This window comes from Salmo salar, chromosome ssa27 (genome assembly GCF_905237065.1).
Source record: "Salmo salar chromosome ssa27, Ssal_v3.1, whole genome shotgun sequence".
NCBI lineage: Eukaryota > Metazoa > Chordata > Actinopteri > Salmoniformes > Salmonidae > Salmo > Salmo salar.
Genome location: NC_059468.1, coordinates 805,587 through 820,592, shown reverse-complemented (window position 1 = coordinate 820,592; position 15,006 = coordinate 805,587). Strand labels below are relative to the sequence as shown.

The window sequence follows — 15,006 nt, the reverse complement described above, 5'->3', positions numbered from 1 at the left end:
TAGTTGTGATATAAAAAATATGTAATTTAGTCATTCAAACCCCCATACAGTATGGATGGATAAAAAAAAATATATATTTTAACTCCAGTGGTGGTGCTTTTTCACCCTTGTATGTCACACATATAGAGCAAACGGCATGGGTGAGAAAGTGGGGCAGAGAGGGCGAGTGGGAGGGGCGTGGGGAGAGGGAAGGACGATGGCTGGCTGGCAAACAGTCCTGTTCGGTTACATTCCACTCTCTGTTGACATAGTAATGCATTGTGACGTGGCCTTGTCTGAGAGAGTGGGATAGAGTGAGACCAATGGAGCAAAACCCTGTCCTGCTACTGGGTTGTAACAGCGTAGCCTCCCAATACGTTCACCAAACATTGCCATCTGGGCTTATGTCTCCCATTGAAAATCCTGTCGTTTCTCTAATGCAAAGTACCACAACGCAGTTGATTCATCCATGTTTTGACAAGGAGTTTCCCTTGTAATGACATTTGCCAGTTAACTTTAACATAGATATGTTTACTTTCCAGGTCCTATAGTACACTATATGTACAAAGTATGTGGACACCCCTTCAAATTAGTGAATTTGGCTATTTCAGCCACACCCGTTGCTGACAGGTGTATAAAATTGAGCACAAAGCCATGCAATCTCCATAGACGAACATTTGCAGTAAAATAGCCTTACTGAAGAGATCAGTAACTTTCAACATTGCACTGTCATAGGATGCCACCTTTCCAACAAGTCAGTTCGTCAAATTTCTGCCCTGTAAGAGCTGCCCCAGTCAACTGTAAGTACTGTTATTGTTAAGTGGAAACGTCTAGGAGCAACACCGGCTCAGCCGCAAAGTGGTAGGCCACACAAGCTCACAGAATGGGAGTGCTGAAGCGCGTAGCGTGTAAAAAATAATCTGTCCTCGTTTGCAACATTTACTACTGAGGCTGTTTATAGAAGCAAAGGGGACCAACTCCATATTAATACTCATGATTTTGGAATGAGATGGCAGTTAGCCTTACTAACCCCTTCCGATCAACTGTTTAAACCCTCAAACTAAAACCTCCCTTATTCATACATTAGATGCCCCAATTCTCCAATTGTACAGCTTCCTCATAATCTGCTTCCTAAACCAATGGAAACTCACGCAGAACATTTAGTATAGAGAGAATGTCTGGAATCCTGAGAATTTTTTAGAAGACAAAGGCTGACTTTGACTTGTTAATCTCGCCTAATGGTCAAGGGATGGGCTGTTACAGTGTAAACCAATAGCTAATTACCTCTGGTTATTGATTCATTGCCCCCAGGTTACCAATTAATCAGAAAACGAGACAACGGCCCTCACTCAACTGCTGTGGGATAAACTCGAGCAGTTTAGCAGCATCTGTAACCCGAAACTAGCAAGAAAAATTAAGGAAAGAGGAGTGAGGCAGCTTCTGTGTTGAGACAGATGGGTGGGGGGTGTGCACACTGCAGGTGTGCCCATTGTAAACACACTCTGGCTGAGTGGGTCTATGAAGTCTGTGGGAGATGGCTCTGGGGTAGATGAGAGGAGAAAGGCCCATTCCTAGCATAGCCACTGGTGGATCACGCTCCAAGGAGTTGGGACAATAGGAGTATCCTGTCCACCTTTCCCCCCCTGCTCCCAGTGTTTTTGGGGGAGAGGTTGAAATTTAACCCCTGTATTGATAGGTTAACTGAACTGAATGCTACATGGTTGATGGGCTACATGTAACTGAAACTGTGTCATAAAGCTTGTACAACGGCAATTTAACCATAGCATGATACCTGTCGTAAGCAATAAGCATTCACAACAGTTTATAACAGCCAATGCATACTCCAGTCCAATGTGCTATCTACTACTAATCCAAATCATTGCATGATTGATACATTGACATCAATTAATTGTCATTAGGGGTTATTGTAAGTGTGCATTGTGTATGTATTATATACACTGAACAAAAATATAAACGCAACAATTTCTATGATTTTTACTGAGTTAGTTTATATAAGGAAATCAATTTACATAAATTCATTAGGCCCAAATCTATGGATTTCAAATGACTGGGAATACAGTCATAGGGGCATGGATCAGAAAATCAGTGTCTGGTGTGACCACCATTTGCCTCATGCAACGCGACACATCTCCTTCGCATAGTTGATCAAGCTGTTGATTGTGGCCTGTGGAATGTCTCACTCCTATTCATTGGCTTTGCGAAGTTGCTGGATATTTGAGAGATTGGCTTTTTGTGGATATGGAACATTTCTGTGATCTTTTATTTCAGCTCATAAAACATGCGACTAACACTACATGTTGTGTTTTTATATTTTTGTTCAGTATAAGATATTGTTCATGTTGTGTGCTACTGATTTAAAAATCAAAGCACTTTCCAGTTGAGATGGAACAATGGTATGTTTACCCTTTTTTTTGGGGGGGGGTGTATTTGGTATTTTATTAGGCTCACCCCATTAGCTGTTGCAAAAGCAGCAGCTACTCTTCCTGGGGTCCACACAAAACATGAAACATTACATAATACAGAACATTAATAGACAAGAACAGCTCAAGGCACATGTAGCCTACATACCAATACAAACACACAAACTATCTAGATCAAATAGGGGAGAGGCGTTGTGCCGTGAGGTGTTGCTTTATCTGTTTTTTGAAACCAGGTTTACTGTTAATTTGAACAGTATGAGATGGAACAGAGTTCCATGCAATAATGTCGCTATATAATACTGTACGCTTTCTTGTATTTGTTCTGGATTTTGGTCACTGTGAAAAGACCCCTGGTGGTGGTGTGTGTGTGTGTGTGTGTGTGTCAAAGCTGTGTGTAAATTGACTATGCAAACTATTTGGGATTTTCAACACAATGTTTCTTATGAAAAGAAGTGATGCAGTCAGTCACTTCTCAACTCTTAGCCAAGAGAGACTGGCACGCATAGTATTTATATCAGCCCTCTGATTTACAATGAAGAGCAAAACGTGCCACTCTGTTCTGGGCCAGCTACAGCTTAACTAGGTATTTCCTTGCAGCACTCGACCACACAACTGGACAATAATCAAGATAAGACAAAACTAGAGCCTGCCAGACTTGCTTTTTGGAGTGTGGTGTCAAAAAAGCAGAGCATCTCTTTATTCCAGCAGACCTGTCCCCATATTTACAACCATTGAATTTACATGTTTTGACCATGATGGTATACAATCTAAAGGAACGCAAAGTAATTTAGTCTCGTCAACTTGTTCAACAGCCACACCATTCATTACCAGATTCAACTGAGGTCTAGAGCTTAGGGAATGACTTGTAGCAAATACAATGCTCTTAGTTTTAGATGTTCAGGACCAGTTTATTACAGGGCACCCATTCCAAAACAGACTGCAACTCTTTAAGGGTTTCAGTGACTTCATTAGCTGTGGTTGCTGATGCGTATGTGGCTGAATCATCATCATCATCATCATCATCATACATGGGCACACATGCTTTGTTTAATGCCACTGGCAGCTCATTGGTAAAAATAGAAAAGACCTAGAGAGCTGCCCTGCGGTACACCACACTTTGCATGTTTGACATTAGAGAAGCTTCCATTGGATAGATTGCCGTATCGTGGATTCAGAGCCGAGGTTGAAAAGCCATAACACATATTTTTTTTAAACCACAGTTTTTTTTTTTGCTTTTATTTAACTAGGCAAGTCAGTAAAGAACAAATACTTATTTACAATGACGGCCTACCCCGGTCAAACCCTTACCCAGACAAACCCTAACCCAGGTGATGCTGGACCAATTGTGTGCTGCCCTATGGGACTCCCAATCATGGCCAGTTGTGATACAGCCTGGAATCGAACCAGGGCGTGTAGTGACGCCTCTTGCACTGAGATGCAGTGCCTTAACCTCCCGAGTGGCGCAGCAGTCTATGGTCAATAATATCAAGATGGTGTATAGATACTGAGAAGGAACAATGTATCTGTGTTCGAATAATCATACTAACCGTACTATTTGTGATGTAAATTGAGTATGTAGTATGCTTATCGATCATAGTATGGCTATAGTTAGTAGAGGTCAACCGATTTTAATCGGAATGGCCGATTTTTAATTAGGGCCGACTTCAAGTTGGTAATCGGCATTTTTAGACACTGATTATGGCCGATTACATTGTACTCCATGAGGAGACTGCGTGGCAGGCTGACTACCTGTTATGCGAGTGCAGCAAGGAGCCGAGGTAAGGGGCTAGCTAGCATTAAACTTATCGTATAAAAAAAACAAATCTATCTTTACATAATCACTAGTTAACTACACATGGTTGATGATATTACTAGTTTATCTAGCTTGTCCAGCGTTGCATATAATCTATGCGGTGCCTGTTAATTTGTCATTGAATCACAGCCTACTTCACCAAACAACAGGTGATTTAACAAGCGCATTCGCAAAAAAAAGCACTATCTTTGCACCAATGTGTACCTAACCATAAACATCAATGCCTTTCTTAAAATCAATACACAAGTATATATTTTTAGTTAATATTGCCGGCTAACATGAATTTCTTTTAAGTAGAGAAATTGTCACTTTTCTTGTATTCTGTGTAAGCAGAGTCAGGGTATATGCAGCAGTTTGTGCCCCCTGGCTCGTTGCGAGCTGTGTGAAGACCATTTCTTCCTAACAGACCATTATTAATTTGCCAGAATTTTACATAATTATAACATAACATTGAAGGTTGTGCAATGTAACAGCAATATTTAGACTTATGGATGCCACCAGTTAGATAAAATACGGAACGGTTCTGTATTTCACTGTAAGAATAAACGTTTTGTTTTCGTATTTCTGTGTTATTATGTTACAATTAAGTCTATGATTTGATAGAACAGTCTGACTGAGCGGTGGTAGGCAGCAGCAGGCTTGTAAGCATTCATTCAAACAGCACTTTTGTGCATTTGCCAGCAGCTCTTCACTGTGCTTCAAGCATTGCGCTGTTTTTGACTTCAAGCCTATCAACTCCTGAGATTTGGCTGGCAATACTAAAGTACCTATTAGAACTTCCAATAGTCAAAGGTATATGAAATACAAATGGTAGAGAGAAATAGTCCTATAATAACTACAACCTTAATCTTCTTACCTGGGAATATTGAATACTCATGTTAAAAGGAACCACCAGCTTTCATATGTTCTGAGCAAGGAACTTAAACGTTAACTTTTTTTACATGACACATATTGCGCTTTTACTTTCTTCTCCAACACATTGTTTTTGCATTATTTAAACCAAATTGAACATGTTTCATTTATTTGAGACTAAATTGATTTTATTGATGTATTATATTAAGTTAAAATAAGTGTTCATTCAGTGTTGTAATTGTCATTATATATATATATATATTTAATCGGTATCGACTTTATTGGCCCTCCAATAATCGGTATCGCCGTTGAAAATTCATTATCGGTCGACCTCTAATAGTTAGTATTCCAAAAGTTCCCAGATGTCGTACTAAATTCACCAAAATACGAAGTATACAAGTAGTGAACACTATTTCTGTTCTTTTAAGGCCTTTTAAAGCCAATTCTTCAGAAAATGGGCATGGCTTCACAACGTTTTCAGATTTTAAGTAAATGGCGGAAAATATGCAGCTGAAGTCCGATGAGCGTGGATGCAAATTCATAGCTCAACATTTGTCATAATTAAAGCAATGTAATGACTTTTCAAATAGGTTACGTTTCATGTTATGTTGGCTGACAATTTGTTAGTTATCTTACGAAATACATTGCATATCATGTCATTACAGCACTATGTACCGGTATGTTAGCTAGCTACCTAACGTAACGTTAGTTGGCTACTAATGCATCGGACTTGCCAGTATATTAACACACCTGAAGTCGTATATCTAGCTAGTAATTTATGCTACGCACGAACAAGTACCCACTTAGAGGTCTGCGCAGCACTGATTTCTTCATCTCGCCCACACCCGCAGGTTTTCATAACGATCTGACTGCCTTTATTTTTCTGTATGCAAGAACTGATCCCGAAACCAACCTCCAGTCCTGCAATGTTATTTTAGACATAAGTGATGCAACTGGGAACTCTGAACTCTGGCTTCTATATAGAGCTCTGACTTTCCGACCAAAAGTTCACTGACTTCATGATTTGATGTGTATTTTTCCCGACTTCCCAGTTGATTTCAAAGCACCATATAACACATGGTAGGCTACCCTTCTGGATTCAGTGTTCTCATTGTCGACCACGCCGCCTGACTTTGAGAATCTCCCAAGCGACATGCATCAAGCAGACCCATCTCATTAGTGGTGGTGAGATGAGACCTTATGTCAGACTAATTTGCAATTGACTGTCATAGCCCCACATTAAAAGTATGTGATGGTGCGTGGAGGAGACAATCAGAAATAATAAAAAAACATTCTAACAGTGACTGCCATAGACTCAAATAAAAAAAGTTAACATTGGCTGTTAAATTAGGTAGTTTTTTTTCACAATGTTGGGACATTTCAGATATCAAAATGGGGTCGTGGACATAAAACAAAGTTGGAGAGAAAGTGGACACTTTCTCTTGAGCTACGTTTTGCATATAGCCTACCTTTTTTAGGAGCGGGATGATTTTCAGATGGAGACAAATATGGGTGATCAATATTTATTTCTAGGCAATGTAAACCTATTTAGAAAGATAACTGTGTGCTTCTCCACCAATGCATAGGCTATAGCCTATTATAACTATTTCATTGAGACTACATGCATACCTGATCTCGCACGCAGAGGTAGGCTATGGCTATTGAACTTGAAGCACCAAGAATGATGAGCATGGACACTTGCACTTTCTCTTGAGCTACGTTTTGCATATAGGATAAAGCTTATCTTTTTATGAGCGGGCAGCATGAAAAATTCCGACCACGTCACAATGATCGCTGTCGGACCCGCAGGCCCTCTAAACCCACTCTCTTCAGTCATTCTCTTTCTCCTCCTCTCTCACACATTACACCCACACAGAAAGGACTACACCAGCACAAAGAAATGTTCAGTGGCCCAGTGGCATAATTGTCTCCAAGGAATACTTTACATCCTGTGAGAAAAGCTATTGTACAGAATAGGGCATACGATAGGGTATCATGAAGATATGCCATATCTCATACTATACCAGTTGCAAATATGAAAAAGATTCAAGCGGATGTCAATCCGTAATGTAATGGAGGTCATATGCAAACCCCATCAATGGCCGTCCTGTGGTGGCAGGCAGCAGTGACTAAGAGGAAACTAAACAGCCCCAGGCAAATTCTAGACTAGTAGAAAAACAGTGAGACACCAGACTGAGATGTGAATTTCATGTGTACAGTATGTCTTAGTGCACAGCTTTCATTCTCACAAAGTGGATAATTAACCGTGTGATGCGAGTCAGTTTCAGTGAATGCATTGTGCCAGTAACCTGCTCATTGTCAGGTGTAGAACCTGAAACACAATAGCTTTGATAGAAATGGAGAGACTTGTTAGGATAAAGAGAACAAATATTATTTTGCCTTCTGTACAACTGTTCTTTAAAAAATTACTTGTGAAGCTGTCTGTCAACTGCAACGTGTGTGTGGACTGATTAGAATTTCACCCTCTGCCCAACCAGGAAGTCAAAATGGCCCTCTCCACAGACAGGAAGCCTCCGCTTGACTACGGTGTCCAGATCCGCTTCATCAAGGACCTCCATGACACTGGCGGGGGCTACCCCGAGAAGACCAGAGGGGGTAGCGGCGCCATGCCCCCCTCCAACAAGTACGGGGTGGCCGTGCGGGTACAGGGCATCTCCGGCCAGCCCTACGTGGTGCTGAAGGATGGGGAGAAGGGAGACTCGTATGGGGTGCAGCTGAAGACTCAGCAGGCCCAGTCACAGAACCCCAACTCGGGCCTCTCCTCGCCCTACAACAGTCTGCCCCAGAGGAAGGAAGGGGGGGACGTCCAGAACCCTTACGCCCCTACTAGACAAACACTCAGCTTTCCAGTCTCTCCGAAGTCCACACCAGAGGGCGAGGGCAGGGAGGACTTTGGGAGTCCTTTCAAGAGACCTCCTGGGGATGGCCAGGCTGGGAGCCAGAGAGAGTGTGAGGGTGGGCCCCGGAGGGAAGGACAGATGAAGGTAAAGGTCAAGGAAGAACCCGGTCCCACAGCAACAGAACCCTACAGAGTGGATATGAAGGAGAGGGGTTGGGTCAACGGGGAGGAATTTAACGAGGCAGGGCTCAAACCTGTTAGTCCCAGAGGGACCAGGCAGAATGGGGTGGGGCACGGTGGTTTGCTGGGCAGAAATGGACTTGATTCGTCCATCCCAGAACCCCCTCCAGTGTCGTTCAATGAGGCGATTGTTCCTGCCATCGACAAGACCTCCCTGGCGCCTATCAACAAGCTGATCAGCAAGTTCAACATTGGCACTCCTACTGGACAGACTAGGGGGCGCTCCGGAACAAGGCTGCGGCTCAAGTTTGACGAACGCAGACGCTCCAGAAGTCTGGATGCTTGCAAAGACGTTCATCCTGAGGTCTCACCTCCTTCGCCAACTCCCAACACTGCCTCCTTGCTCTTCTCCTCCACCTCCTCATCCACACCTCCGTACAGTAGCCTAGGAATGAGCCCTGCCTCAGTTGCCAAGGTGACAGCCCTCCCTGGCCCCAAGCTGAACTTCATAAAGTCACCTGGGAAGTTAGTTGTCAAGGATACCCCTCCTGCCATCCCACCAAAGAAGACAGTAAGTAACAAAGTTGAGTTTTTTTGTGTGTGAGCAGTATAATGTATCTGTTCTGACCCTCAATGTCTTTTACCATTGAAGGGGATGCCGGCCCCTCTGAGGGATCAGAGTGTAGAGGTCATCAGTGGAGAGGAACCACAAACCAAACAAGCTATCAACACCATCCTGAAAGAGGGGTAAAGAAAGTTACGAACATGTGACCTAGAAGGCTGTTGCTTCCGAGTCTCTGCTGTTACATTGTCATAGACGTTATCGTGGTAGTGGTAAAAACCAAGAGAAATCCTACACTCAAGCTTGAATTGGGCAATGTTTCACCGTAAATTATTTATTTTGTTACTCCTGTACCAAAATGTCCTGTACTCTAAGAAAACGATTACACTCTTATATCAGTAATTATAAACTGGGTAGTTTGAACCCTGAATGCTGATTGGCTGACAGCCGTGGTATATCAGACCGTGTACCATGGTATGACAAAACATTTTGTTTTTCCTGCTCTAATTATGTTGGTAACCAGTTTATAATAGCAATAAGGCACCTCTGGGGTTTGTGGTATATGGCTAACATACCTTTGCGTCGTGCCTAAGAACAGCCCTTAGCCGTGGTATGTTGGCCATACCACCTCGGGCCTTATTGCTTAATTATAATGTTTACCACTGGAGACCACTTACATTCATAGGTATCCTTATCTTACTAAAGCACAACTTCATTTGCTGCCCTCTGCATTAGGACCAGTGAGAGTGATGTATCCATCAAACGTAAAGGCAACCTTGTCTATGAGACGACCAGTGGTGCTAAGGTAAGAATGAACGTTTTATAAGGAAATTATGGTCTCCCAAGTTGTGCAACAGTCTAAGGCACTGCATTGCAGTGCTTGAGGCGTCACTACAGCCCAGGGTTCGATCCCAGGCTGTGTCACAGCTGGCTGTGACTGGGAGAGCATAAGGTGCTGCACAATTGGCCCAACGTCATGAGGGTTTGACTGGCTGGGGATTTCCTTGTCCCATCACGCTCTAGCGACTCCTTGTGGCGTGCCGGGCACCTGCAAGCTGACACCGACAAATTGGTACAGCTGGCTTCCAGGTTAAGCAAGCAGTGTGTCAAAAAGCAGTGCGGCTTGGCATGGTCGTGTTTCGGAGGACGCATTGGCTCTCGACCTTCGCCCCTCCCGAGTCCATAAGAGTTGCAGCGATGGGACTTTACCTACTAATTGGATAATCACGAAAAAGGGGTGAAAGTGTTTGTACTACTGTGTGCTTATTCAGCCGAGATTGACCCATTTTAGTGTGCTCATATCAAAGAAAAAGTGTTTGTTTATAAATGTGTGTGTGTGTGTGTGTTTGAGCTTTGTATGTAAGAGTAACAGCTTGAGGATGTGTGTGTTCTCTGTACATATAATAGGGAGTTTGTATAACCTTTATAGTAATATTCTGTCTCCCCAAGAGCTCTGTTTTGACACCCCAAAAATGTGAAGATAGGAGCAAGCGGCTCGCAGGGTATTTAAAATGATACGGTCAGTTTTGATACAGTCAGCATTTTTGCACTGTCAAAATTGTATTCTCCTCGGTACAGTTTGTTCCTGCGGTCAGTAGCCTATATTTGTGTACAGCAGTCTTTGTATAGGCCTATTTTCTTTATGCATATGCTTTTTACAGAGTGGCTGTGGATCCAAGTTTCTGTTCTACTCGTAGAGAACTGGCAGACTGTCAAATGGTGCTCGTATTAATAAAGTTTGATCAAAGCTGAATCAATGTCTGCAAGATCACAAAGATGGTATTCTTCATAACTGAATATAATAGTATAATGTTACTGTAAGACAGAACATCACTTGATTTCTTATGAGATTTTAGGATGATTGTGCAAATGGTAAAATTTCTGACATGTTGCCAAAACTCTACAGCGCGCACCACTAGAAAAAATATACTGAAAATAAATATAAATGCAACAATTTCAACGATTTTATCAGCAAACACTAGCCCAAACAACGCCATACACGTGGTCTGTGGTTGTGAGGCCGGTTGGACTTACTGCCAAATTCTCTAAAACAAAATTTAAGGCAGTTTATGGTAGAGAAATGAACGTTCAATTATCTGGTAACATCTCTGATGGACACATTCCTGCAGTCAGCATGCCAATTGCACACTCCCTCAACTTGAGAGATCTGTGGCAATGTGTTGTGTGACAACTGAAAAGAAGAAATGCTCACTAACAGTGATGTAAACAAATTTGTGTGCAATAAGCTTTTTGTGCATATGGAGCATTTCTGGGATCGTTTATTTCAGCTCATGAAACATGGGACTTTACATGTTGCGTTTATAGTTTTGTACAGTCTGTTCTTTGATTTGAAGCTCAACACAGGTATTTCAACAGTTTAAGGTCCAATGCAGCCATTTTGATCTCAATATCAATTTTCGGGGAACAATTAAGTTGCTTACTGTGACTGTTTTCAATTAAAACAATTTTTTTAAATAAATAGCTTCTTAGCGAAGAGTTAGAACTGTTGGAGTGGTCTGAGTGGGGAGGGGAAAACTGAAAACTAGCTGTTATTGGCAGAGGTTTGGAACTCTCTTATTGGTCTATTAACAAATCTACCTTCTGGTGATGTCACCAGGCAGGCCAAACTCCATCCCACAGGCTGAAGTTTCAGGTGTTTTTTCCCCAACAGCTCTCGTACGAAAATAGTATTAGCATACTTTTCGCAATTTCATAGTATTATTCCAACCTCGTACGATGGAAATGTATATAAAACACAGACCAATCACGCTTTTGACTGCACTGGGCCTAACACCATCTGCTCTAAACTTTGTACACTGTACATAATTCAAAACAACACTACTTTAAAACAACACTGTATGACTCAAGAAGGTCTAAAATCATATCCCCATGAAACTGATTGAGATCTAGTGGTTGGTATGCAGATGCTGCATGGATATTTCACCTGTAAAACTTATCCTTCATGATTGACAGTGAGAAATGCGAAGGGAGGGTGACAAATGTTTTGTGTAAAATAGAGGTAAAGAAACACATGCACAGAACTTGATTCGTAATTTAGCTGTAGGGAAAAGGGATACAGGCGGGCGGGACAGGGCGGTTGCCTACAGATCCACAGCCTTGGCCTAGTATTAATTCTATGCAGACATTCATTTTATGTGTGCACATGGCAACCTCCAGGTATGACCACTTGTGTATGTATATGAGCTGTCATTTATCTCATTATGTAACCTTCAGTGTGATTGTAGCTACTAACCATGTAAATCATCTGTGGGGTATCTTGACAACAGAGCATCTGAAGAGAAAAGCTGATTAGGATGGGCCCAGTCAGTGTTTAAGAGCTCAGTCATTGGGATCTATTAATAATTGTGTGGGGGCCAGTGTTACGGTGGTATCCGTGGTGATGCTGTGAAGGGTGGCCATCTTAACTCATCACCACAAGTGGTGGCTCTTGAGACATTTTGGCCTGTGATGGCTGAGGGGGTGGTAAATGGACTGGCACCGTTATAGGACTGCTCTAATAATGAGATGCCATTTTCTATCACCACTGTTCCCCAAGGCTAGTTCATGTTCTGGTTCAAGACTAGCACTTTGTTCGAATACCCATACTAACATACTGTATAACACTTAATATATACCATTAGTTAATTTTAGTATTCTGTAAACAAATGGTATCTTTTCACTTGAGTGTACTAGCGCTTCGCCTGTCTACCGGAAGTTGATGCTGTTGCTATGCAACTTCTTCCAAGCTTGTTACCATAACAAATACTAGCTAGCCATCTTACGACTTCATTAACAATGTCCACTGAGAAAGCACAACTATACCACTTAGCTAAGCTAAGAATGGCATGATTAATGAAGTTAATAAATGTTTGGTAGTTTGTTAGATAGCATATACTGGCAATTTTCATGTCTTAGTAGCCAACTAACGTAAGGTAGCTAGCTAACATAACAGTACATACAAGCAACTGCTGTAATGATATGCTATGCGGTTCGTAAGGCTAGCTTAGCCTACAAATTGTCAGCCAACAACTTATTGAAAACTCATTACTTTATTACATTGCTTAACATTTGTCATAATTAGTTAAAGCAAGAATTTGTAGCCGCTCTTATCGGATGTAGGCTGCATATTTTCCGAAATGTTCTTCAAATCTGAAGATCTTATGAAGCCTGCCCATTTTCTGAAGAATTTCATTATGGGCTCTAAAAGCATGGAAATACTGTTTACTGCTTGTATACTTTGTATTTTGGTGGATGTAGTACGACATCCGTGAACTTTTGGCATACTAACTATATTAGGGCGGCAGGTAGCCTTGCGGGTAGGAGTGTTGGGCCAGTAGCCGAATGGTTGCTGGATCGAATCCCCGGACTGACAGGGTAAAAATCTGTCGTTCTGCCCCTGAGCAAGGCAGTTAACCCACTGTTACCCAGATGCCGACGATGTGGATATCGATTTAAGGCAGCCTCCTGCACCTCTCTGATTCAGAGGGGTTGGGTTACATGCGGAAGACACACTCAGTTGAATGCATTGTTGTGCAACTGACTAGGTATCCCCCTTTTATATCCATACTATGACCAATAAGCATACTACATACTCAATTTACGTCACAAATAATGCGGTTAGTATGAGTATTCGAACACAGTTTAGGTCTAAATACTACACCTCTACACCTATACACTTTATATACAAAAGTGTATGGACACCACTTCAAATTAGTGATTTTTGCTATTTAAGCCGTACCCCTTGCTGACGGGTGTATAAAATCGAGCACACCGCCATGCGATCTCCATTGACAAACATTGTCAGTAGAATGGCCTTACTGAAGAGCTCAGTGGCTTTCAACGTGGTACCTTCATAGGATGCCACCTTTCCAACAAGTCAGTTTGTCAAATTTCTGCCCTGTTGGACCTTCCCCTAGTCAACTGCAAGTGCTGTTATTGTGATGTGGAAATGTCTAGGAGCAACACTTCGCGGCTCAGCCGTTAAGTGGTAGGCCACACAAGCTCACAGAACGGGACCGCAGAGTGCTGAATCTTGTAAAAAATCATCTGTCCTCGGTTGCAACACATACTACCGAGTTCCAAACTGCCTCCGGAAGCAACGTCAGCACAAGAACTGTTCGTCGGGAGCTTCATTAAATGGGTTTCCATGGCCGAGCAGCCGCACACAAGCCTAAGATCAACATCTGAATGCCAAGTGTCGGCTGGAGTGGTGTAAAGCTTGCCGCCATTGGACTCTAGAGCAGTGGAAACGCGTTCTGTGGAGTGATGAATCAAGTTTCACCATCTGGCAGTCCGACGGACTAACCTGGGTTTGACGGATGAACGGAGAACGCTACCTGCCCCAATGCACAGTGTCAACTGCGAAGTTTGGTGGAGGAGAAATAATGTTTTGGGGTTGTTTCTTCATGGTTTGGGCTAGGCCCCTAAATTCCAGTGAGGGGAAATCTTAATCCTACAGCATACAATGACATTCTAATCTAGATGATTCTGTGCTTCCAACTTTGGCAATAGTTTGTGGAAGGCCCTTTCCTGTTTCAGCATGACAATGCCCCGTACACAAAGCAAGGTCCATACAAAAATGGTTTGTCGAGATCGGCGTAGAAGAACTTGACTGGCCTGCACAGATTCCTGACCTCAACCCCATTGAACACCTTTGGGATGATTTGGAACTCCGACTGCGAGCCAGGCCTGATTGCCCGACATTGGTGCACAACCTCACTAATGCTCTTGTGGCTGAATGGAAGCAAGTCCCCCCCCCCCCAGGAATGATCCAACAACTAGTGGAAGTCTTCCCAGAAGAGTGGAGGCTTTTTCTAGCAGCAAAGGGGGGACCAACTCCATAGTAATGCCCATGATTTTGGAATGAGATGATCGATGGAGCAGGTCTCCACATACTTTTGATCAAGTAGTGTATCAACATTATTTAATAGCTTGGATAACATTGGTAATAGTTTAATTATGCTTAAGCATACAGTATAAGCAGCCAGAGATGTGACAATCCTAGTACAAATGTAGTATAACGTGTTCTCTTCACTCTACTAGATATGATTGTTGGTTCAACTCCGTGTTTAAGTGCTCTCTGAACATCAGTAGATTGTTTTGACTGGCTCTAGAGCAGTGTTAAATGGTATACTGGTATCAGTGTGAAATAGAAACTCTATATGTCTGCTCTGCTGCCTGTGTGGTCGAACACGAGCTGGTGTGTTGGGTTACTTGAAGCAGGTGGTGTGCGTGTGTGCTTGCCTGCCTCCTACAGCCAGAAGGAACACCTGTTATCTAATTTGTATGATATTCAGAATTGCATGTACTATTCATTTAT

The 15,006-nt window shown here is 42.5% G+C and overlaps 1 protein-coding gene across 2 annotated transcripts in view; it reads left to right on the top strand.

Moving 5' to 3' along the window:
* Window positions 1-15,006, top strand: part of cgnb (cingulin b) — a 52,998-nt gene that overhangs the window by 18,011 nt on the left and 19,981 nt on the right. For both annotated transcript variants that reach the window (XM_014176884.2, XM_014176883.2), the window contains exons 2-4: window positions 7,584-8,696; window positions 8,778-8,872; window positions 9,423-9,492. In XM_014176884.2, coding sequence (XP_014032359.1) covers window positions 7,593-8,696; window positions 8,778-8,872; window positions 9,423-9,492 — 1,269 coding nt within the window. In that variant the 5' untranslated portion in view covers window positions 7,584-7,592. The remainder of the gene's footprint in view (window positions 1-7,583; window positions 8,697-8,777; window positions 8,873-9,422; window positions 9,493-15,006) is intronic.